Source organism: Larus michahellis, chromosome 1 (assembly GCF_964199755.1).
Source record: "Larus michahellis chromosome 1, bLarMic1.1, whole genome shotgun sequence".
Taxonomy (NCBI): Eukaryota; Metazoa; Chordata; class Aves; order Charadriiformes; family Laridae; genus Larus; species Larus michahellis.
The window spans coordinates 93,483,464-93,509,183 of NC_133896.1; the positions used below are offsets into that span (position 1 = coordinate 93,483,464).

At 40.9% G+C, this 25,720-nt stretch overlaps 1 protein-coding gene across 7 annotated transcripts in view; it reads left to right on the forward strand.

The window, feature by feature from the left end:
- The window catches only part of POLQ (DNA polymerase theta), a 56,833-nt gene that overhangs the window by 28,080 nt on the left and 3,033 nt on the right, over window positions 1-25,720 (forward strand). For 4 of the 7 annotated variants that reach the window (XM_074593483.1, XM_074593511.1, XM_074593465.1 and 1 more), the window contains 16 exons: window positions 1,256-1,499; window positions 2,321-5,433; window positions 6,464-6,607; window positions 8,217-8,413; window positions 9,911-10,151; window positions 11,271-11,464; window positions 13,186-13,323; window positions 14,719-14,893; window positions 15,391-15,526; window positions 17,588-17,706; window positions 18,453-18,637; window positions 18,978-19,089; window positions 20,192-20,221; window positions 20,669-20,793; window positions 22,298-22,451; window positions 24,290-24,405. In XM_074593483.1, coding sequence (XP_074449584.1) covers window positions 1,256-1,499; window positions 2,321-5,433; window positions 6,464-6,607; window positions 8,217-8,413; window positions 9,911-10,151; window positions 11,271-11,464; window positions 13,186-13,323; window positions 14,719-14,893; window positions 15,391-15,526; window positions 17,588-17,706; window positions 18,453-18,637; window positions 18,978-19,089; window positions 20,192-20,221; window positions 20,669-20,793; window positions 22,298-22,451; window positions 24,290-24,405 — 5,423 coding nt within the window. The remainder of the gene's footprint in view (window positions 1-1,255; window positions 1,500-2,320; window positions 5,434-6,463; window positions 6,608-8,216; window positions 8,414-9,910; window positions 10,152-11,270; window positions 11,465-13,185; window positions 13,324-14,718; window positions 14,894-15,390; window positions 15,527-17,587; window positions 17,707-18,452; window positions 18,638-18,977; window positions 19,090-20,191; window positions 20,222-20,668; window positions 20,794-22,297; window positions 22,452-24,289; window positions 24,406-25,720) is intronic. The other 3 variants (XM_074593490.1, XM_074593475.1, XR_012588187.1) reach the window with 2 other exon arrangements.

Here is a 25,720-nt window from a genome sequence, read left to right on the forward strand (position 1 = left end):
TCAAGCAGTGCTGAGGTCTGTGGAAATCATCTGTGTACTGTATGGGAATGTAGTGTATGTATGTACTGTATGGAAATAAGTACAAGTCCATTCTGAAGCTTTGCTCTATCAGGAAAGAGTACCTTTCAGCATGGGTAAAGTTTGGGGTCTGTAAGACTTAGCATGGCTTTCTCTTGGTTGCAAAGGTAAAAGGCCAGAAAGCATAAGTTTATAGTTTTCAAAACAGACTGACTAGTTTCTGGGTCATTTATTACCAGATAACGAGAGGTCAGATAGCTGTCACCTTTAACATAACTTCCTTAAGAGGGCTGTGTAGGAGTAGAAGTAACAGCCCACCGTGTGACTGAGACATATTGTTTTTTTCTATTGCCTCAGTCCTCCATTACTGCATAAGTGGGTCTCCAAATTTTAAGGCAGTTTTAGCTCAACTTGCGAAACCCTGTGTGTGGGTTGCAGCATGAGTCAAAGCCCCAAAATGAAAAGGTCACGCCAACTGATGCAGAGTAGTTTAAATTAATTCTGGTAGTATAAATAACTTTTTGTTGTAGCAGTTTCATAATTCTCTATTCCCAATGTTAATAATTTTCACAAAAGTAATTTGGGAAGTAAAATGAACTGTTGACATGACACATAGTTAAAGAGATGTGATAAAAGTTGTATTCTCTAATTACTGTAAAAATAGTGAGGGATGCCATGTCTTTCAGTTATTTTCGTGTTCTGTAGATGCCATCTGTGAGTAAGAAACTGTCTTTTTGCTGCTCTTTTCCTGTGAGCTGGGGACTGCAGTTGTAACCTTTATCATAGGCTTTGCTACCTCTAATGATGCTCTCAGTAACTGAAGTTCTGCAGGCCAAGTTCTGCTATTATGGACATCAATGCTGGCTTTCCTCAAAGATCTGTGGCTTCTCTTATTGCCTCTCATCACTGCTTTTTCTGTCTTCTTTTCTTCAGTGTGTTTGGTTCATAGGAATCCTTTTACAGGATATGTATGTGCTTCACACTTTCGAAATTAGTGTCTTTGAAATAGCAGTGTCATTCAGAATTTCCACCTCACTGATAAACTAGTTAATTTTAGATTAGAGTTCTGTGAGACCAGCTCCTAGTCATAGTTGTAATAAACATGAGTTATTTCTTTAAGTAATGGGAAGGTAAGAAATGTAAACTGAATGCCAATTCAGATGAGGGAGGAAAAGTGGATCCAGCTTTGGAGAACTGGAGCTGGAGTTAAGACATTGGTGTAACTTCTGTGTTCCAGGAATGGTAACGGTTTTCTGTAATCGACTGGGCTGGCACAACATGGAGCTGTTGCTCTCTCAGTTCCAGAGCCGCCTCACTTTTGGGGTTCATAGGGAGCTTTGTGACCTGGTACGAGTGTCTCTGCTGAATGCACAGCGTGCTAGGACGCTTTTCAACGCTGGCTTTGTCACAGTGGCTGATCTTGCTAAAGCCAGTCCTGATGATGTGGCAGCTGCTCTGACGAATTCAGTACCATTCAAAAGGTAAGAAATCAGTGAGTCCAGAAGTCAAGTAAAGAAGTTTGTTTATAAGGTGAAGGATTACAGGATAAAACCTGTAATAAAATATGCCAACCTTTTGGGAGTTGGTGCCAAACGTTAGAAAAATTTTTTAAGTCTCTGACTGATCACAGTCATTCCATGATTATTTTGAAATTAATAGAAGCATCTTTATTTGCAGCATAAGTTTGTGAGGCCTGAATTTTCTTTTTATTCCTCTTTTCAGTGCACTGTTGAGTCCTGGGTGAATTGTTAATGCTTTCTGGAGACCTTTTGCTGCCTCTAAAAGGCAGCTCCACCATGTGATCAAATGAGTTGATGATTTATTACTGTCTTGTGTAGATCTCACATTTGAGATTGTGATCAAAATCTTGTGGTTTTCATGTTAATGCAATGACAAGCTTCCTTGATCAAGTCCCTGTTGGACTGTGCCATGACACCTGTCTGATTCATGCTCCTGAAGTTTCCTTTCTTTGGAAAACAGTGCATGGAGGAGAATTGATTCAATCTGGATCTTGCCCTAGTAGGGAGCTGGGACCCATCTGGAGCACATGTTTGGACACAGAAACCTGGGAATGCTTCTGGGGTATGCAGGCAGTAATATCTTTCCTCAACATGAATTCACATATAGAAAACGGAAATTGTTATTTTCTATTAAGTGCATTATATTTTGCATATAGTGTTCTGTGAAGCTAGGAAGCTGTGAAGCTAATTGAAATGGGGGTGGACCGGAATAGTGCCAGCTCCTTGTGTTGTTTGTTATTTTCTGCACGAATGTTTACTTCTGTCTTTTACCTTTCCCATAGTGTTCGTAGGGCTGTGGATGAAGATGAAGAATCGGCAGAGGAGCGTCGGACTGTGCGCAGTGTCTGGATGGCTGGAATGAAAGGCTTAACCGAAAGAGAAGCAGCTTCCCTCATTGTGGAGGAAGCCAGAGGACTTCTCCAGCAGGATTTGGCACTGATGGGAGTGCACTGGAACCCAGAGTCTTTTCTTGAGACTGATACATCCTCTATGATCAGCAGTGAGTCAGAACTGGAGGACAGCCTACATAGATCTGAGTCTTCCAGGGTGTTAAACAAAAAAGGGTGCAGAGCTCAACATCTTAATGGTCTTGGTTTGCAGACTAGAAACTTATCAAATATTAAAAAGGGATATAAAAGGCAATTAAGCAGTAGTACAGAAAACTCCAGATTTGAGAGTGAAGTCCCAGGCAATGATGATATAGTGTGCAGTGCTAGAAAACGGCCAAATATGTGCAGAGATAATGAAAACATAGAAGGAATTTCTCTGGTCAAAAACAAGACGGATTCCAGGAAAGCAATTCCAGAACTCCCTAGTGAACAAGGGAAAACACCAACATTGAGAACGAAGTCTTCAGCATCTAGATTAATAAAAAGTACGGACATGCATTTAAACCGAACTAGAAACAAAAATACTGCTTCAAAACTGCAGACGTCACTTCTTGAAGATTCAAACAGGCTTAGTATAGACATACAAAAGCCATCTGCTTTCCACCCCACTGTCTCTACAGATAATTTTTTTTCAGACCAAAATAATAAGGAATTTATGGAAACAGGGTCTGTAACTCATAAAGTCTCAAATTCTGTACAGATGAGGGAAATTAATTTTGGGAGGAAAGATAAAATGGAAGGATTATTTACAGAGCCTACTACCACTAATGAAGGCATGCCTAAAGGGAGAGCATGTTTTCAGGCACCTGTTACACTGAAGGGTATTCCACACATCAATGTGGAGGCACATAATATTGTAGGAAGTCTAGCACCTGGTAGTACTAGGACACTGAGAAATGAAAACACTGATGATAAGCAGAATAAAATTAATAAAATGCAAACAGATGCAAGCTGTGCTGAGGCGATGATTGGTAGGCAGCAGATTGCTTTACACACAGATCATGGTAATGTAACTGCTAGCTGCTCTGGAAGTGGAGATACCCATCGTAGCAGCAGGATACGGAAGCCTGTGCATTTTTGTCCTGGTGAGGATAAATCCTGCCACATTCAGATTCAGAATGGTGGCAAAAATGGGAGCGAAAATCCCAATGCAATATTGTTACAAGCTGGAGCACTGCAGAAAGCCAACAGTCATCCTAAGGGTTTTCTGAAAGACTCTCTAGTAAAATCCAGAGGTGTTTGCCATGCAGACGATGTTCAGAATGGCCCATCCTCTGATCTGTTTTCTGACTCTAGAGACTTTGAAGAGAGCTTCCAGTTGGATACTCAAACTGAGATGATAATAAAACAGGAGGGAGCAGCTGGAATCACGGGACAGCAGGGAATACAAGGTTCAGAGCTGGCAGCAATACCACGGCAGGAAATCTCCAAGAAACTAAACACTTCACGGACTGAGAATGCTACTGATGAAAGGCAGGCTGCAACAGTTAGGAAACTGGGCTTATCGAGTGTTGTCGCAACAAATAACATTACAAAAAACACAGCTCAGCACTGCAGTAATAAAGTTTTGGAGTCTGGAGGCCTTAATTTACAGCCTGTGGCGATGGAAATAGAATCTGCACGTTGCCTTAAAGATAGCGATTTCTCAGTGACTGACTCTCAGCTACACAGTTTTCTTCAAGATTTCCATACCCAAAATTCAGTGAAAAGGGAGAGTGTATCTGAAGACCTTAGTAAAGCAACCTCCCCTTTTAGTAGGGAGCACATTGTACAAGTAGAATGCCACCCTGTCCCCGAAACTAGCCTGAATATGAGTGGTAGCTTGCTGTTTGATGATAGCTTCAGTAATGGCAGTGACCTTTCAGCTGTTCACGTCACAGAAACTGAGAGAAAGGACCCTGTGGAGAAGCAAGAGGCTTTGCTTCCTCCAGATTGTCTTTTGCAGAACCTAAGGTCTGTTCCCAGTAAGTTTGATGTCTGTGGCAATCAGAAAGAGCATGAGGATCCTGCGCACCTTAACAATGTGTCTCTAGCATTCTCTGATCTAATAGCTGAAGTCTTAGATCATGCAAACTCACCATCTTTTCTGGAAGATCTTCCTTCTCCGTTTCATGGTCAGTCAGTATTAAGAAACCCAGTGATTTCTAACAATGACCGCAGACCAAAGGATTTAGTAGGAGATGAAGGTGAAAAGCTCCAAAGAAGCCAGCAAGCTTTAGACAAGAAAACTCATCCAATGGTGTGGACTGACCGCTCGTTTGAACTAAGCCCAGGATTGCAGGATGTGTTAGACAAATGGCCTAGTCCCTCAGGCATTGAACCAGTTTCAGTAAGCTCCTGTTTGAAAGGAAAGTTAGCTGCTCCTATTGTTAATCAAGAGCCAGATCCAGTTTTTAAATCTGACTGTTGTCAGCCAGAGCGTTTACCCAATTGCCAGGATTTAAAAAGCTCTTTCGAGGTTGAAACAGAAAACTTGGATCTTCAGAAAACAGACTGCGTAACACTTCCAGTCAAGGGAAGCAACAGCAAATTGTGTCCTCCACCAGATAGTAATAATGTGCTTATTCCTCCAACACCTCCCCAAGAACTTTTTCCAAAGAGTTCCATTTCTCTCTCTGTGAAATCTGGAAGGAAGAGGCAGGTTGCCTGCATGAACAAAGGGCAGCTGATTCAGCCACAGCAGAACAACGAGGGCAATGCAGAGCAGCAGGTAAAAACACTCCAGGTCAAACTTGGGAGTGTAGACCCAAGTGAGACTGATGAGATAAAAGATGATTCCACTACAGACCAAGGCTTTTCACTGCAGCTATCTCAGGATGTTTTTCCACTCGTTCCCTTAAGTGCTGAAAGTTTCACTATTATCGATGTAGCAAGTGACAAAGCACTTTTCCAGACTTTTGTTGCAGAATGGAAGGAGAAAAGCAGATTCTCCATCTCAGTGGCATGCGAAAGAACAAAATGTCTTATGTCTCCCAAATCAACAATTGGTGGCAAATTCAAAAAAGGTGAGTTCTGTGTTCCAGCACATTATTTTGTGAACAGCAGGGTGGCATCTTCAGCTTAAAGCAGGAGTGGAGAAGGAAAGGGTTTGCAAAAAAGGAGGAAAATTACTGATACTAATTGACTGTTGTAACTCTCAGTAAAGCAAAGGAGCTGAGTGTTAGTACAGGATAGAGAACTGTTGTCAAGCATTTCATTGGTAGGTCTTTGGTGATAGTAACGAAGCGTTAGCGGCTTGTTTGTGAGAGCACCTAATCTTAATGTTTCGTTGTGTATCTGATTTTGAAGTGGATCTATGTTGTGCAATCTCTTTATCCTGTTTATCTTTCCATGTCATAAACAAGTTTTAGTATATTTTGAAACGAATAATATATTTAACAGTAAATTGTACAGATTGCTCAGGGTCTCCACTGAGCAGTGTTACTTCTGGGATTGCCTCTGAACCAAAGTTAAATATTTTTGAGTTTGCAAAAAGTAAACTTGGTTCAATATATGCGTATGTGAAATTCAGATTGATCTCTGGGTTGTTGCAATATTGCTTCATTTTTTTTCCACAGAAGTATTCATATTCTGCAGTTAGCTGCTGCTGCTGTGTAAACGCACACTTCCTTTAAAATAACAAGATTAAGCAGAGTTAGATTCTTTGCTGTCATATTGCCATAACAACAACATTTCTTAACTATCAAAATATATTTTTGACAGACAAACGTGAAATGTTTTTCAAAGTGGAGGGAGGGCATACGTTTCTGTCTCAACTCTTGAAAAGATTGCTAGGAAAAGCCAGAGTTTTGCAGGCATGCTATATGGGTAGCTGTTTCTGTTAAGACAAAGTTTTGCTATTCTAGACGCATTGGGTTTTTTCCCGCAAAAGAAACACAGATTTTTTTTTTTTTCTCCCTATAGATAAAAATGAAGATATATATTCACTTTTAAGAAATTTAGGCTCAACTGTGTGTATTTACATTTTCAGGATACAAACTCTTCTGTATTTATGGATGCTATTTTATAATTGTAACTTAAAAATTTTTCCTTTAGTAAGTTCTCCTCAGTGGATGCAAGTTAAAGATGATGGATTTCCTGTCCAAGGCTGTGAGGACATCTTGGTAGTTGGACTGGCAGTATGTTGGGGTGGAAAAGATGCCTACTATATCTCTTTGCAGCAGATACAAGACCAGACTGGTAAGTGAGCAGACAGGCTGTGTTGTGCTATGTGACGCTGCATTTCAAGAAGGTGCCTTCAGCAGATCTCAGAATCACAGAATGGTAGGGGTTGGAAGGGACATCTAGAGATCATCTAGTCCAATCTCCCTGCTAAAGCAGGTTCACCTAGAGCAGGTTGCACAGGAACGTGTCCAAGTGAGTTTTGAGTATCTCCAGAGAAGGAGACTCCACAACCTCTCTGGGCAGCCTGTTCCAGGGCTCTGTCGCCCTCAAAGTAAAGAAGTTGTTCTTCACATTGAGACAGAACTTCTTGTGTTCCAGCTTGTGCCCGTGGCCCCTTGTCCTGTTGCTGAGCACCACTGAAAAGAGTCTGGCCCCATCCTCCTGACACACGCCCTTTAGATTTTTATAAGCATTGATGAGATCCCCTCTCAGTCTTCTCCAGACTAAACAGACCCAGGTCTCTCACTCTTTCCTCATAAGAGAGGTGCTGCATTCCCTTGATCCTCTTCATAGCCCTCCACTGGACTCTGTCCAGTAGTTCCTTGTCTTTCTTGAACTGGGCAGCACAGAACTGGACACAGTACTCCAGATGTGGCCTCACCAGGGCAGAGTAGAGGGGGAAGATGACCTCCCTTGACCTGCTGGTGACACTCTTAATGCACCCCAGGATACCATTGGTCTTCTTGGCCACAGGGGCACATTGCTGGCTCATGGTCAACTTGTTGTCCAACAGGACTCACAGGACTCTTCTCTGCGGAGCTGCTTTCCAGCAAGTCAATCCCTAACCTGTACTGATGCATGGGGTTATTCGTCCCTAGGTGCAGGACCCTACACTTGCTTTTCTCAAATTTCATTAGGTTCTTCTCCGCCCAACTCTCCAGCCTGTCCAGGTTTCACAGTATGTTGGCACGGCCTTCTAGTGTGTCAGCCGCTCCTCCCAGTCTTGTGTCATCAGCAAACTTGCGGAGGGTACACTGTCCCCTCATCCAGGTCACTGAAGAATATATTGAACAAGACTGGACCCACTACTGACCCCTGTTGGAAACACCGCTAGCTACAGGTTCTACAGATGGGTTCTTGGAAATGTTTTGAGAAATCCCAAACTCAGCTCAGCTGTGTGATGGAGTGATTTAGCCATATTATTTGGCAGTCTTAAGTGTTGAACCCCCTTGAACATGTTGCTGTGGATACATCTGTGGTGCTGTCTAATAAGGCCAGGTAGCTGGCTCAAGCACTGGACTGCTGAGCACGCGTATGCTGAAGTCTTAGCTTACTCCCACGTTCTCTTTACCTTGCTTGCTTTTCTATTTCAACTTCTTCCAATTTTTGCTCTCCAGAAAAAAACCTGACACTTGAATGCTGAACATAACCCAATCTGTGCTATGTGGGCTCCTGGCTGTTTCTTCTGTTTCTCCTTTGTTTAATAGTACAGACACAGCGTATTGCTTTTGGGAGTTTTGTCTCGTTTGATAAAATATATAATCGGTATAGGTTTATTGTTACTTCTTCACAGTTCAGCTGTATTTTTTGTGCTTTAGGTGATTGCATTCAAGATTTTTCTCATGCCTTTCTTATCACACAGTGGGTAAAAAAGATAATTTTTTGCTTGTATTTCCTGCCTTAGAAATCAGTATGAGTTTGGCCCCACCACCTTTGGACAAAAACCTGTCTGTAACAGAGAGACTGTATCATCTGCAGCTGTACCTGCAGAAGAAGCCCAAGCAGGAGCGCTCACTTGTCATGTATGACTTCATTCAGCACTACAAGACTCTGGTGATGGCTTGTGGCATCTCCTTGGAAGGAAGTTTTGAGGACCCAAAGGTTTGCAGGATTAAGAAATTTAGCTTGGGTAAAACTACTAGTATAAGCACACCAGTGGAAAGACAGGAGTGCCGTCTGGTACTTTCCTGCTGTTATTTAGATTTGAGTACACACACCTGTCAGAGGGTTTAGTGAAATTTTCTTCCAGTGGGAATTCTAGAACAGTATTTAGAGGAGACTTCTTTTGCTATGTATGTTCATATGTATGTGCCTGCAAGAGAAACAGAGCAGGTTCAGTGATAGGTTAACATGCTAATCTTTCACGCCGGATTGCTTGGGTGGGGGGGTGAGGTTACATCTCCTCCCTGTCCCAGCAGACATGGCTGAACTCTTGTTTTTTTGCTATAAGAAGCTTGGGACTAAAATGGCAGAAGTGCTTCTGATCAGATTATTGATTCTGAGAGCAGAAGGCTTTGTAAGCAAAAGATTTACCTGCCATGTGTATGGACCACCTTGGTACTGCTATTTTCTCAAAACAAACAATGTTTACATGTAATTTCAAAAGGTAGGTTCGAGTACCATTTGTAATTCAAATGAAACACTAGAAAGAGGTAAAAGCACCTTCTTGTCCTCATTAGGAAAAGCTCTAGATGCATAGAAATTTCTGATGTTGATTTTTAAAGCTTGCATCACACATGGGCTGAATAACGTCACGGCAATATTAAAGTCTGCAGGTAAGTAGCTAAGGTGTTCCACAAAAGAGCAAACTTAGCTTTTCATACCAATACATAGTTTTAAGATAAAATTAAAGAGCAATAAAAGTAGCACCTTTCACTGCATTGTTCTGTGTATTAAATGGAGTCATATTTGTTTATTTTAGTGATGCAATAAAGGTACACATACACAGACACATGCATTCACCCCCCTCCCACAACCCCTCCCCCCATATACCTGTAGTTTTTACCTTCTGTTTGCTGACAGACAATGCAGAAACCTGTGTTTCATCCTATTTTGACACAAGAAATTGAAATATAGCTATAACTGAAATTGCTTTGAAGACAGTGGGAGGTACGAGGCTTACTGCGGATAAAACTTGCCTTGCAGAATTCTTGGTACTAGTGCTGATGTGCAAAAAAATAAAAGGAGAGCTCAGCTTGACTAATATTTTAAATCAATAGCAATTTCTGATTTTTACAAAGTCAGTTTTTGGATTAAACACGTTTTGATCCCGATTTTCATATTTAATCACCTTTGTGCGAGGTTTTAATAAAGGAAAAAAAATGAGGACGACACTTCTAGATGTGTTTAGTTGACAGAGGATGAGGTTTTCAAATGTGCAGAATTAACTTTGAGTGAAAATGAAGCTTTTCAGTGATTTATGCCCTCTTGAAGGTTTTATCTGAAATCACATAACTTTTCCACAAATTATTCCAGTCTGCCTGCCGAATCAAGAAAAATAATCTGCACTACAACCTTGCATTAACCCCCGGTTAAGTATTTACGTCGTATTATGACTAAAATGGAAAAAACGGTCTCATGTAGCTCTCCCTTTTTAAGGTTGCATGTTGGCTGCTTGATTCTGGCTCTAAGGAACGTACACTTCACAACATGGTGACTAACTTTCTCCCCAACGAGCTACCTCTACTGGAAGGGGTAGGCACCGACCAAGGGGTGCAGAGCCTGGGGCTTAGTGCCAGCGGAGATCATTCTGGGCGATACAGAGCAGCAATAGAGTCTGTGCTTATCTTCAATGTCATGAACCAACTTCGTAATGAATTACAGAAGGAAAATCTCACAGGTAAAGAGAGCTCCTCCTGATGGGGGTAATGATTGAGGGTTAAAGGCAGCTGTGGTACCACATGCTGAATGATCAGTGGAGAAGAGAAGACATTTGGAAGTTCTTATCTAAGTATATTCTCTGGCAAAATGCTGATTTGTTAGAAGAGGGCACTTCCCTTAGAAGTACATCTATTTTGTCATATATTAAATTTTGAATTAAAATAGAATTTTTATATCCTAAATATCCACCAGTTCCATTGGGTAAGGCAACAGCAGACTCTATTTTAAGTATCTGAATCAAGCAGATCCTTACCTCCCAGGTGAGTACCCTGGCCATTCGGAGGGGCCTTGTGGGTCTATGGTTTCTCATGAACATGTTCGAAAGCTTTTGCATTTCCTTATAGAAACAATTCCTAAAATCCTCACGTTTTCTGAAGGAGATTTCTTGCTCTTCAGCCTGCCCATGGCAGCATTGTTCATTATGTATGTGTTGTATCCACGAAACTTTTGTGATCCCATAATGAATGATCCCGTATGTTTGCACTAATATTTGATGAGTGCTTGTCTCTGTTTAAAAACAATCAAACAAAAAAAAACCAGCCCAAAAGCACATACCTGTTGGTGGGCTTTGTGATTGTTTCCCCTAAATTGTATCCAAAGCCTAAGATTAGGGTCCTGTCTCAACTGAAGTCTTTTATTGCAAGTTTACCACAGCATTTATGATCGTGACAACTAAACCTTGGAACATTTTTAAAAGATGTGGGTGGTGGAATGAAAGTGTATGAAGTTAGCTTTACATTAAGCATGTCTGCAGTTTATAAAATGTTGATATACAAAGAGATGTCTATGTCTTAGAAAAAAGATTTTTGACAGAAGTTGTTATTCTCTTAAATATTTTGTGATAAAAAATTCTGGAATACTTTTTACTATGAAATATTTCTTACTATGACATTTTCCAGAAACAAAAAGTATTTAAACTAAATCTATATTAAAGGATTTCAGCATTTCAGCGTGTCAGGACATACAGGGTTTTAAAAACTGAGGATTCCCCAGTTGTTTTTTTTATGAATTTGTTGATCTGCAGTTGATCTGTTTTTGATGTTATAAAAGTTTTTCTTGGGCGTTGTACTTATTACAGATGTATTTTCTAAAGTGGAGATGCCCACCCATTATTGCTTGGCTCTGCTGGAGCTGAATGGCATTGGTTTTAGCACAACAGCGTATGAAACCCAGAAACAGGTCATGCAAGCTAAACTGAGTGAGATTGAGACCAAGGCATATCAGCTGGCAGGCCACAGTTTCTCCTTAACCAGCCCTGATGACATTGCAGAGGTACGTGAGGGTTAGGGTGGGAGGGGGAGAACTTTTTTAGGAGTTACCCTCATGAAGCTTTTGCTTAGACTTAAGAAAAATACCTGCTTGGGCAGACTGTGTAGGAAGAAAAGACAAAATGCAAATTGAACTCTGCTCAGAGTCGATTTGCCTTCACGCTCATTATGAGCCTGCTGCCTGCAAGGTGCTGTGCGTCTCCTGCTTGTTACTGATCATTCTGATTTCTGCAAACTTTAGCAGAAATAAAGAAAGTAGAAGTGGAAATAAGCATGTTGGAAATAAAAACCAAGTGGAAATAAGCATATTGTTTGTATAGGACCTTGGCTTCTCTTGGCGCATGAGATGATCTGCCAACGAAATGGCTTTTGGAATATTTTGGATGAATGATGCGGGACTAGAGAAGGTTTTTTGCAATACCAGTATTCTGCACATGAGATGTGATGTGATACCATGTAGTCTGAGTCTAGGAATGGTTGTACTGAATAACTTGCATTGTTACCCTGTCCCTATACAGACATGAAAGAGGAGGAAAGGCTGCTTTAAAAGTTTTGAATCAACTACTGTTTGTTTTTAATAACCTATATAAACTGTTTTTTTGAAAGCCTAAGAAACCCATTTCTATGTAAATTAGCAATACTTTTATTTCTGAAGGACTTTACTATATATTTTTTTAATGTACATTACATGGAATCATAGGAATAGATTCTAATTGCTGTGCATGCTTTTTTTCCCATTTATTTCTTTTCTATATACTGATTTCTTGCTGAGGGTCTATACTTTATATGGAAGCAGTCAAAATTTGCAAGCATCATCACTAAAAGAAGTTCCACAGAAATATTCCTCCTTTGTTGCAAATGCAGAAGTTTTGCTTGGTAACAGTAGTCTGAGTGAGAACTCCTGAAATAATGCTTGACTCCAATCTCACTCTGCTTCATGGAAAAGGGGAAGGAAAGTTTTTTTATGAAATGCTGTTCTCTGAACTACAGAATCTTGTTTCTCATGTGGAAATTTTGTTAGGAATCATGTGAAGTATCTTGTATACGTTAGTAGAGGTTTACCCTTCTAATTTTGTGTCAGTAAAACTTTTATGCTACCAAAATGTGTGAGAGAAAAGCTTCTATTCCCTCCTGCCAGCTGCAAAATGAAACACAATAGCTGCTAAATAGAGTATAATGCTACATAGAAACATAGACTGAAAAAACGAAGAACTGCGTTCTCTCTGTCAACAAGTGAGTATATACTTAATTTTCCAGTTCTTGGCAATTTTTTAGAAAAGCTAATACGCTGGCTATTCCATAAAAAGTATTTTTGACCACCTCCTCCTATGCCATTCGTGTTGCTCTGAAGCCTGCTCCCTGCTAACTGTTTTTTTTTTCACCAGTGTTCTTCCTGCTTTTAGTCGTCTTAACTCCACGTTTTATTACAGTTGACTGTCAGCAGTAACCTCACTTATTGGATGGAGTTAATTACCTTTTCTAAAAACATACCTCTGAACTCAAACTTATAGTGCTCAGAAAATGAGATTTTTAGATTGCATTTTGTAGTTAATTAAAATGAGGGGGAATGACTTTGATAGCAGAGATCTTTAATCAGCTTTTTAATTACCTGAAAGCATTTGTACTATCCTTCGGTTGGAACAAGCTGTTTAAGTGCCCGGTTGCTTTTTGTTTTCTCGTGGGAGTAGCATGCAGAACCTGATCTGAAGTGCTGGCCTCTTTCAGGTTTTGTTCCTGGAGCTGAAGTTGCCACAAAATGGAGATGTGAAAGTTCAAGGAAACAAGAAAACTCTGGGTTACACAAGAAGAGCAACTGCTAAAGGGAGCAGGGTTAGGTTGAGTAAGCAGTTGAGTACAACCAAGGTACAGTAAAGTCTGGTTCTAGTCTGACTGTAAAAATAACTTTACACATCTGCTGCTTGAATACATTGGAGTTAGGTGTGCTGACTTAAATGAAAGTAAATTTTAACTGCCTTTTTGCTCCTCCAGTTGCCACTGGAAATTCAAACTGGGTTCTGCCTTCTCTGTTAGTGGAGTTATTAACTCCTCCTACTCTCCTAAAGCCCGAGTGTAGTGAGGACATGAATATAAATAGCAGGCTTCAATTAAAATAAATCAGGCAAAATTTGATTTCCCAAACCACATGTAAGACCAAAATAGCACAATAATTTTGTAAAGCAAATAGTAGAAGAATTTTTCAACATCAGCTTGAAAGATACTTAATACCGTGGTGATTAAATAGGATATTTTCCCTGGCTGGTACTACCATATCTGTATTTTGTGCTTCAGAGAATTTGTCTTCAGCATGGGTGATCTGATGGCTTATCAAATTTAGTATATCAAAAGCTTATGTATATACGTGAAGGCTATTGACATGCTTGTCAGCTGATAAATATTGTGGAGCTGCATTAATACCAACTGCTGCAGGCTAATGGTTGCTCTTGCCAGACAAGTGGTATTAGTAGATATATATGTTCCCTGTTTTCAGGCCTCATTAATCTGTGTTGTTCTCTTAGTTCTCCCTTGTTCAGTGTAGTCAGTGCTTGGAAGACAGGTATTGATTTCTGAAACTCAAGTGGCAGTGAAGAAGTGAGCGTGGCGGTGGTGGCAGAGCAGGGAGCAAGAAGCAAAGTGAGGATTTCTTCCTTTTGTGATGTGGAGGGATGAGGCTACCGCTGCCTGCTGCATACAAACAAATGTTATTTTGAGAAATGTTTGCATGCCACAGTCTTTTTTAAATTCTTGTTAGTGCTTTCATATTTCTGATTTAACTGAAAGGATTTGATTGCTAGTGGTCAGCTTTGTCTTTCAAGGACCATGGTCAAGGGCTTCATTTTGTTGCGCTCCTAGTAGACGGATAGGAGAGAGCAGGGAGAAAAATATGCAAGAAGATGGAGGAGGAGCGCTAACGCTGGGCAAGAGGAGACAACGTAGGGGACCTATGGCAAGTGATTCTTTATTTGATCATTTCAGGTGATTTATTGGTTGGTGGAGACTGAGTGGTGATGAGGACGCAGAAGTCCAAAGAGAAGTGATTGCTTTCTTGTGTGTAATAAAACTGCAGCTGTGTCTGATGGTGCTTTGATTGCCCAGGTGTAGGCGGTATAAGTGGAGGGGATATACCATTTAATTTTAAGGCAGTGACACTGGAAGCTCACTGGGGGTAAAGGAGCTGACTTTTCCTGCAGAACTGCAAAAACTTTATAAATAAAGCTTTAAAGGCAGTTAATTATAGTTGTGCCCTTTTCTCCCCACAAGGATGTTTTGGAGAAATTAAAGACACTTCACCCATTGCCGGGGCTGATATTGGAATGGAGGAGGATCAACAATGCCATTACTAAAGTGGTGTTTCCACTACAGAGGGAAAAGCGATTGAATTCTGCACTGGGAATGGAAAGGATATATCCAGTGTCACAGACTCACACAGCTACAGGTAGAGAAATGCCTGCAAAATCCTCACTTCTTACTTTTTTTTTCTTTTTTTTTTTTTTTGGTGTGTGTGGGCAGCTTTTCTATGGGGAAAAGATAGGGAATCAAGCCTGTGCTCCACTTCAGCCAAATGAAAATACTGAAATGCCTATTTCACATGAATCTGCCCTAAAAGTCTAGATGTGTTAAAATAGCTTTTGTGTTCACTGAGCAGTATTATTCATTTCTTGCATATATTAGCATGTAAATCTCTGACCCCAAAACAGGTTCAGGATTTGGGAGTTTCTTATTAGTGAAACAGGAACACTGCATGGGAACCATCTCAAGCCCATTAAACCCAAATTATTTTTCCTTTTCTTCAGTTTTCTCAGTTGTCATGTCCTGTCCCACCCCGCCCCCCTGCCCCTTGTTTTTTGGAGATGCAGATATGTGTTCAGCTGTGTTAAGTTAGAGAGACTCCTCTTGGACCTTTACTTAGTTCTGCTTTGTCTGCCTTCTCAGGTCGAATAACCTTCACGGAGCCAAATATCCAGAATGTGCCAAGAGATTTTGAGATTGAAATGCCAACTGTGGTTGAAGAAAGCCCACCCTCCCGAGCCCATGGAAACGTTAATTCTCATGCTCTTTCTGGGGGCAGGTAGGAGGATCATGGCAAAGCTTCTGCCTACTCTGCTGATATTAATGTGGTTGAGTTGTCAAATTTCTCTTTTCTTACTTCACCTTTAAAGGTCCCTTCCAACCCGACAGATTCCATGATTCTATGAAGATACCAGGTAGCAGAAAAAGATTTCTATAGCTGGTCTCTGTTAACCAAATGCCCTGTTTTGACAGAATTACATGCCAGTGCCTAAACAGTTGTGTGGAAGTCTAGTGAAATATCAGGGTGGGTCTTTTGGCGGCTAGCTTGTGAGCTTTGGGGCTTCATACTTGCTGGTGGTTTTCTGTCCTTTCAGTTTTTCTTTCCATTTGGGGTCTTGTCCCACATGTGTCATCTGAATGACTTCTATGATCTTTTTTCCCATAGCAAGATGTGAGAACTTTCAGAAGTTTTTTGGCCCTTCTATCTCTTTTTTCCTACCACCATGCATCTAACATTGTTGTGCCTTGAGCAGGTCATGGGAAGAGAGGCCAGGAGTAGCAGGATCTTGTCCATCTCTCTTCAGGAGAAGAACCAGGCCTAGCCATGGAGGCAGAAACGTCATTCTGAGAAATAGGCTCTGGCAGTGCTCAGGCTTGCAGCAGCTTTGCAGGACAGTTGTAGAGTGGGCTGTGTTCTTAGAGTCTTCCCTGTAGAGAAGCATCCCGTCAAAGGAATGGAGTGCTTGCTGAACTTTGAGAGAGGTCTGCTTCTCAGCCTGACTTTTGGGACTACGTTCCTTAGTTAAGCAGCCACTGTGTTAGGAAGATGGGACAATCCTAAGGCACAGAAATGACTGCTGGTGCAAAAGACGCTATTTTCACGCAGCTGAAATCTGATAGGCCGTCCAAACTGTCTTTTATCTCAGTGATTATTATTACTGCTCCTTCCTCTTGTTGTAAGAAGCTTCTGGCCAAAGGATTGTAGCTAAATTAGATCATGGTATAAAGCCCTTGCTCATTCAACTAAATTGGGAACCTATGCTGGACAGTGTGATTTTCTACAGTTATCATATGTTGTCATATGTTATCCCTCACCTTTATTTCTTTTGAAAATTTATTTCTGTGATTTTTGTGCTATCTTTCATCTCCTTGATCCCTACCATCCCTGAAATAACAAGGTATAAGAAGAAAAGGGTGTTCATAGGGGAAGAGAGCATAATGTCTTTTCTGTGCTTTGCTGAAACCAGTCTTGATCTTGAAGATACCTTTTCATTCTGATAAAGAAATTGCTCAGATCCCTGACTGAAACATCAAGGACTTAAAAAGGCCTTTTGACTTCCAGCAAAGAGCACGATGGGCTGGCTGATGGACTGGTGCTGATGGGAGTAGGAGGTGTGAATGGCATCACAGGTGCGCAATGTAATGGATACAATTCTATCTGCAGCTATGAGTGACTTGGACAGGAGAGCTAGGCAAGCCCTGAGAGGTTGCAGAGCACCTGGGTGCCACTGTAAACTTCTGGCCTTCTGGAAAAGAAAATGAAGTTGCTTTGGGGCAATTTTTTGCTCATTCTTTAGAGAGGAAACGCGCGGTGTTTTATGAGCACATCTTCTGCAACTTCTGCTCTGCTTTTACAGGCTTACGTGTGTGTGTGCTTGCACAGTCATGAGGCTGATGATGTGGGAGAAATCTTTTCTGTCTGTACTAGGTATGGGCTGGTGTAGGCATTCTGCATAGGAGAATGATGTTGAGAAGACGTAGCACGTGAGGTAGGGTGTTGAATTTTTAGGATTCCTGTAGGACTTCTTTGCTGTTTTTCTGGAACGCATACATCACAGATTTGCGGTCTTTCATCTTACCTGTTTTCGAGTGGAATTATCCAATTTCTGGACCAAACCCTGAATGTAGTAGGAAGATTTATGCCTGAATCTGTTCAGAGTCAGTAAATCCCTTCAGGTGTACATATGGCCTCTGTCCAGTTCCCCCATGGTCAAGTTAGGTATGGATTATTCAGAAAAGTGGAACAGAGGCTTGTTTTCACTGATTCTTTGTGGCAAAATGATTATGCATCTTCAAGTGTTTTAGAAATTTGTGAAAAAGGTATTCTTTGTCTCCACAGATGTAGAAAGCGTTCCAGTATTTTGCCTAATGGCCTAAAATTTCAGGCTGAAGACAGATCCGAAGAAAGAGGAATACCCTTTTCCGTTAGCATGAGGCATGCTTTTGTTCCCTTCCCAGGTAATGCCCAGATCCTGCTCCGTGCCAGCTAATTGTTAAGGATATAGTTAACAAAAAGTCCTAGCTCTAATGAAATTGATGACAGTAGATATCTGACTTAGCAGGCTACTTGGAAAACTAATGCAGTAGTTAGCATGTCCTCAAAATTATTCACAAGACTGTAAAGGAGAGTGTTTCAACCAGGGAAAATATTCAAATGTTATAATTCAAATGTTTACACCTTCACTTCCTCTTTAGGAATACATATATTTTTAAAGAGCTATACTTAGGCAGAGCTTAATACAGAAACTGCACTCTATGTAGTGTTATTTCTAGCCAAATGTCAGTTCTCACGTTGCCTGCCCTGGCTCAGTACAAGTCTGCTGGTTTGATCTCGGTGCTGATCATTCCTATCAGGTGCTAGACTTTTACACGGACACCTGGACAGATACTCGTTCTGTGTGTTTTTGATGGATTCTAGATGTAGGCCCTGCATGGAATGCAAGCAAACCTGGGCATCGAGGAAACAGGCAAGAATTTATCTGATTTAATTTCTGCTGTTTATTGGCACAACTTTTAGCAGTCCAGAAGCAACTCCTAAAAGTTTTCGCAAGAAAATGGAGACTGAGGTTGCATAGAAATGGCTGCGGAAAACTTTCAGAGCAGGAGATGCAGGGCCGGCTTCAGTCCTTCTTGCTGGAATGTTGGTTGGAATGTTGTTGGAGTAATTTATGAAATAGTGATTTCTGCTGACTTCTTGACTTTAGGTGGCTTAATCTTGGCTGCTGATTACTCTCAGCTTGAACTGAGGATCCTTGCTCATTTGTCTTGCGACTGTCGTCTCATTCAAGCCTTGAACGGGGGTACTGATGTCTTTAAGAGCATTGCAGCAGAATGGAAAATGATTGATCCTGAGGCTGTTGGAGACAGGACCAGGCAACAAGCTAAACAGGTAATTTTTAGGAAAAACAATTCAGCAGCAGCTTTCTAGGTGGGAAGGTTCAGTGTTCAAAACATCAGGGAGTCACAATAGTATGGTTTTCTGTTTGAGTTCATCTGTGATTGTGTGGTAGATGCCTTGTACGCCCTCTCACTCTCAATGTGTTTCAACCAGAGCTGTCTGGGCTTTGGGGGATGAAGGTGGAGAAAAGCAGCATGAATGGTTCGGACTTCTTGAATGCTTGCCCTTGTTCCCATACACATGTCTTCCAGTGAATCACATTTTGTTTTGGCTCTGCTTTCTCTGCATGGCTCACCATATGATTGCGGTTCTTCATGCTGTCCTCTGGCAGATTTGCTATGGAATCATCTATGGAATAGGAGCAAAATCTCTAGGCGAGCAGATGGGGATTGATGAAAATGAAGCTGCCAATTACATTGAATCCTTCAAATCAAGATACACAGGTTCGGATATGGCTGTTTGGATGCGCTGTGGTGGTGGTGGTTGTTTTTAATCCCTTCTCTCCATGTCTCTTCAAATCCTAAATTTGTCTCAGCCTTCTACTACTCCTATCTCTTTGAAAAAGCTTTTCATTTTGAAAAAGTCCAGTGCATAAACACAGCAGTTTGGTACTCCATAATGTTTTACTCCATACTCTGGTTTTATTAATCTTTAGGATCTTGTTGTTTGCTTATTACATGAAGTTTTTTTTGTTTTCTAATTAATCAATAAGCCCTGGGGATTCATGTTAAAGCTCTTAACTGTCCGAATAAGAAACACTCTTTTCCTTATTAAAAGACACAGCTTGAAAGGATACACAATACAACTTTAGACGACACATCTTATAGTTTTTAAATATAACCATTTGTCTCTTCTGTTCTTGTCTTCTGCTTTCATTGAGTTTTAAACTGTTTTGCATATCACTCTTACATTTTTATCCAGCTGCTCAGAGTAGCTCTCCCATATTTTGTAAAAAGACATTGTTGCATTTCTAAGAAGCCTGTTAATTTGTAGGAAAGCGAGAGAGAGAGTAGAGCTGCAATCAGAAAATGAATGGAGGGCAAATGGAATAAGAGACGGCTAGCTCTAATCATACAACTTGGAAATGCCCTGGAAAATTATGTTCTGAAGATTCAGGGTTTGTTTCTTTAGGAGGCAGATGCTGAGAAATGGTGTCCTATTAAGAGTCTGTTTAGTCTCCAGTAATTTCTAGGTATTGTCTCCTTCATGATCACTAGAAATGACTTCCTGCTTCTTCTCTATTGTTAATGTGTGTACATACAAACTCCACAATGTACCTTACATTTTAACTTCGCTTCTTATGAATTTTTACTTATATGTATTGCCAGGCTGACATGCTAAATTACATACCTAATGAATTGACTAATGTTGTCAGTCTTGATCTTGAATAGCTCCTTTTACCTTTTATATTTTGTAAACCTTGGAAAGAAACTGTCTGAAGTGAACTCTTTCCACTTCAGTGCAGTTGTTACCTGAACTTGCACCGAAAGAGACTCTTACCTGTATCACCTTTCTTTGACCTAAGTTTCTTTTTAATGCTCTCAGTGGATTCACTCCTTCCCTTGCAAAGTGCAGGTGGGTAAGTTTCTTTCATCCTAGAATCTGAAGTGACACGGTCTGAAGTCAGGCAGCCTGGGGCATCAAGGGCTCTGACTTCTGCTTTCAACTGACTGACTTCCTACAGTGCTGGTCCAGGTCCTGACCTCTCCATTATCAATAATACATGTATGCTCCTCTGTGCCTGGGCGCTGTGCAGAATGGTCTTCCTACTTCCTTGTGCACAGTAAGATATCCTGACACTCTGCGCTCTCTTCCACCTCAAAAGTCTTAATAAGTTTCCCATCAGAGCTGCGAATAGGCTGAATGAATGATCGTGCGCCCTTGTCCACTGACAGGGCACGGGAAATTTAAAAAATTACCTTTGTGCTGCTTGGGTTTCCCAGGCTGCTTTCAGTGACCCCAGTGAGAAGTCAACGTGGAACATCAGCTGTATTAGGCAAAACTTTCTCTTTCCTTTCCCAGGGATTCAGAAATTCTTAAGGGAAACAGTGAAGAGCTGCAGAAGAGATGGGTTTGTGCAGACCATCCTGGGAAGACGGAGATACCTGCCAGCTATCAAAGATCCAAACCCCTATAGTAAAGCTCATGTATGTTGAGTGCAGTACTTTTTAAAAATTATTACTATTATTTTTAATTTTTAAAGTATTAGTTTCCGTTGCATATCTTATCTGCGGTTTTACAGGGTCTATGAGCCATCTTGTTCCTGACCTTCCACTTCTCACTTAGTTCATTGTTCCCTCGGTTGTTCTCTGAATAACAGAGCTTTTGTCATGGTCTGCGTGACGTAAGTCTTCTGTGACTGGGTGTACAGCTGTCATCGCTGTACTAACCTCACTTCAGAACTCCCACGTTGGAACTGGAGTGAGTAATTTATTGAAATAAGTGGACATGATTTTAAAAAGCCTCCACGCAGTGATGTGCTTTAACTCTTCAGTTGCTCCCACTCAGCAGTCTCCGTATGATTGTATGCTGTCAGCACTTGAACAAGAAAGGGCATTTAAGTCCTATATTTTTGGGTGCTTGTTCCTTCTCATATTTCCCCTCAAAGGAAAAATTGCTCAAACTTGTTAGATAAATATTTACTTAATATACGCCTTTGCACTGGCATTAGTTTTTTTCAAGGTCATTTTGGACGCGTCTGTCATAGACTCTACTTCAGTAAGAGTAAATTGACTCCTTGGGGAGATGTTGGCTCATTTCTGTGGGGAGGAAGCCTTATACTTCTCAGTAGGCAGCTGGATCAGCTTGTGTGGAATTAAAGGTTAGAGTGGAAGAGGGAGAAAGTGGGGGAGTTTGTAGTCCAAGTAGTTGAAAGGGAAACAAGGAGACTTTCAAAAAACTTTTGAGATTATTTGACTATTTAATCTGAAGGATACTTCAGCATGAAGCTTTGTAGATGTACCTTCTGTTCAACTTTGATTTATTCTTTAAAATCGTATTAAAGACCTGTTAATGAATTATCTTCACTTTAATTTCAGCTCCCTCATAACTTTTTGCACACATTTCAGCTCTAATCAAAGAGAGAAGAACCTTTTAGTACAGTTTTCTTGTCTGAGGAGGGGATTAGTAGAGAAGATGCTTGTGTGGGGAAAAAACAGTCATAGTGTGGTCTGGTGTGTTTTTGTATGGCTGTAATGCTCTGGCAGTCAGGGTTCAGTGCAGTAGACCAGATTATTAGTCCATGAAGTCCAACTTCTTCCCTTTGGTTATCCATTCTGGATGGTTTTGAAGATAGGCAGAAGTGTCTTGTGGTACTTGAATTAACTGTGAGATTTTTCTCCTCCTGATCAAACTGTTACCGTGTTTATATGCTTCTCCCTCTTGTGGCTTGTGACTCTTGTAGGTTATTACCCATCATATCAATTAAGTTTGCAGAAATCCTGATTTTTCTCAGTCACCTGGAGAAATTTTTTGTCTGAAGCTAGTCTAGAATGTCTCTTTCTTTCAGGCAGATGTAACAACCTCTTTTATCTGGAGGTTTTACCGTGCCTGTAAATACCATGCATTTATTATTTTTAATGAAGTACATGTGGCATGCTGGATTTTATTTATTTTTTGGGGTAGGTTTTGGTAACACCTATCTCTGTTTAGGCAGAGCGACAGGCTGTGAATACGACTGTTCAGGGATCTGCTGCAGACATTGTCAAAACAGCCACTGTGAACATTCAGAGACGCCTGGAAGCTTTCTCCTCTGTGATCAAGTCCCATGGACATCTGGAGAGCTCCTTCCAGAGAGATAAGACTGGTATGCTCACCTCTTCCTTGCACACTACACCAAAACTTCCAGCATTACTAATTAAAAACCAACCAAACAAACAAAATAATTGCCAGCAAAATAAAGTTTAGGGCCTTTGGGCGGGAGGCATTTTATTTCCTGACAGTGGTAAGTCGGTATTTAATGGGCAAAAAAGTCATAAGGAAAGAGGGAGAATGTCTGCTCAACACACAAACTAAAGCAAATGCTGTGATCAGATCAGGAACCCCAGCTGCCTCAAAGCAGGTTTGGCAAAGGTTGGCGGTGGGAGTTGATGTGTGATATGGCCTGTGATGCTACCACAGGATTGTTCAAAAGTAGGAAGGGAGAAACTGAGCAGATACTCTGGCTTCACAGGCAGTGAAAAGATAGAATGGAGGAAATTCTTGTTCCAAAAATACTTTTTTTTTTTTTTTTTGTTAGAATTAAACCTGGAATTTGTTGACTGGAAGCTGATGTACAGAGGCTCCAGAAGAGTATTATATGGACCACTTATCAGCATAAATTTCTTCTGGCTGCAGATAGCAAAGCTGTGCTGGGGTATTCATTCCCAGAGGAGTGCTATGAAGACTTTTTTTCTTTAGCATAGTGTAGACAGTGTTTTGTTCATCAGTCATATATTTTTAGAAAGACAACTTAAGGGATGGAGTGCTATATTTCTTTGATACTTCTTACGCTTCAACTGAAACATGAAGCTGTCTTAATACAAGGAGTCTGATTTGTAGGACTGAGAAGAAAAACTAAATAATTAATTGCTGAACCTCTAAAAATATGTCAGGGAGTTTTATTTTAGAGACAAGATTCTGAGGTCTGCTATGAGTAGAAGGCATGTGCCTGGCAGAACTTCCCACCCCTTCCAGGTGCAGCAGCTACTGACCTTTGGCCAACGTAATTGTAGGAAGGCGAGAAGATGCATTTGTGATAGTCCTTCCTCCTCTGATACTAGCTGTTTCAAGAACTGGCAGGAATTCTTTCGCAGCAAGTTATAAAGGCCTGTGCCATCAGAGAAGCATCCTGCATCGTGTGGCTTCTTCAGCATTGCGGCTTCAGTGCCAGGCTTGTGTGAGGAACTGATGATGCTGTGAAAGCCCTCCGGTAGTTGTGAGCTGGAGTCCTCCTGTTAGCTGACCTGAAAAATGAATAACTTCTGAGTCTGTGTGTGTGAGGTTGTCTTTGTTTTTTTGTTTTGTTTTTGTTTTTGTTTTTTTTTAAAAGCTTTTACTATGGAATGGCTTGTTCTGTTTTATTTTTGTCAGGCAAGGCCTACCAGGATCCTGTTTTTATCAGCTGTTTACTTGTTTATTCAAAAACTGCTCTTTTTCTCTCCTCCCCCCCCCCCCTTTTTTTTTTTAATCAGGAGTAGTAGTTACAGTTCCACATAACAGCATTTGGGAGGAGGCTTACTGCCTTTTTAGACTAGCCATTAAAATGATTTTGGAAGAAAAGCAGAATCCTAATTCATTGCCAGAGAGAACATTGTAAACCAACCTCTGATTAAACCTGACATGATTTTGTTTAAAATTTACTTTTAAAACAGATGGTTCAGGAGACACAACTGTCTCTTGTTTCTCTTCTGATTCATATCTTCGTAATGTAAGGCTGAAATGTTTATATCTAAAATGCTTTTCATTAACATTTTCCCTCGGTAGCTGTACAAATATTGATAGAGTAGCAATGTTTTGTGGTTTTATCTGTAGGCATGGGCTTTTTCATTTTAAAGTTTCTCGTGTTCTTTTTCTCAGCATTAGGAATGTGTGAGGGTTCTGTAATTAGAGGAAACATGCCTTTGCATAATGGTATCTAACAAAGTGTGCTCTTCACCTGTGTAGGAAAGCTAGCGAGGAAGAGCAACAGAAGGACATTACATCCCATCAGCGGAGGTTTCTTTATCCTCCAGCTCCATGATGAGCTCCTCTATGAAGTTGCAGAGGATGACGTCATCCAGGTACAGCCGCGCAGTTGCTTTTTTCAGCTCTCTGCTGCATTATGGTGTTTCAAACCAACCTTCCTTCTAGGGGCTCAGCTTTTCTTCCCTGGATTCTCTCTCACTGTGTGCTAAAAGGTCTGTGAAAACAATGTCGAATTGGATGAAAAATGATGTTTGTATTCTTGATCCCTTTATTTTCAGACTCAAGCCATTCCCATGTCTGAAATTCATTTTTCCAACGTGTGCTTTGCTGCTTGTAACAGCAGTTTGTACAGCTTTTCTGCAAGACTTGATGACTGAAGTAGTTTACTATTGCTGACAGGTTGTAGGGGGAAGTTTTTCTTTGTTTGGAGGTATTATTGCCTCCCTATTTACACTCATGTCTTCTGATGCCTAACTCAGAACACGTATTGTTACAGCTGTGGTTTATACTCTGTGTAGGGAAAGGAGGATTCCTTGCTTTTGTTTCCTCATTCCTTACTTCCCTGTCTTTCTGGTATAGGAGTGTTATGGTGGTTAGCAGCATGGTAGGTATAAGAAATGTGCTGTGTGGACTTCAGGCACCTTTCACACGCATGTGTGTGCTCTTCCACCACGTAGGCACTCCCGTGCCTGGGCATGGTGGTGTCTGTGTGACAGCTTTCAGTAGCAAACATTTTAGCTGTATGTTGGCAGCTTAGTGTTTTCCCAAGTCCTGAGGACAGACACAGGAAGGCTCCCAGGGTGTGCTACCGTAGCTTGGGGATGTCTTTCTCCCCGTTCTCTTCTGCGCATACACATCTTTAATGACAAAAGGCCTTTTCCTGATGGCAAGCAGTAACTCCCAGTCTGAGAGAGCTTTCAGCAGTACTGACTGGCCTGCGCATTTTTTTTTTTTTTTTTAGATTTCATTAAGAACAAAAGGTTTAATATTTTTCCTCTTGAATCTCAGCTCAAGCTTCTGTTTGTTTTGCCAGCTCTGTTCAGACATCTGCTGCTTCAGTCCAGGCAGGCTGTTTTAGAGACGAAAAGGCTCCTAACTTTCTCTCTGCAGAAAACTGAAATCCCCTGAGTGTAGCATTTTACGTCTGTAGATGCTGGCTCCCAGTTATCGCTCTGTCCCCAGAAGAACTGGGGTGAAGTGAATGGATTTGCTTATTATTTATTGTATTATATTTTTTCATTAACAGCCTCAGCTTCAAAGGAAATTATTACCGGCTTTTCTAACTGCCTTCAGATGTAGTTCTGTACATAGATTTTTCTGGGCAGTCACTTAAAACAGCATAGGTACACAAGGTGTGTTTCCTAGGCTCAGACTTCCCTTGTGTGTGCCAGATTTGCTTGTTTTTCAAGG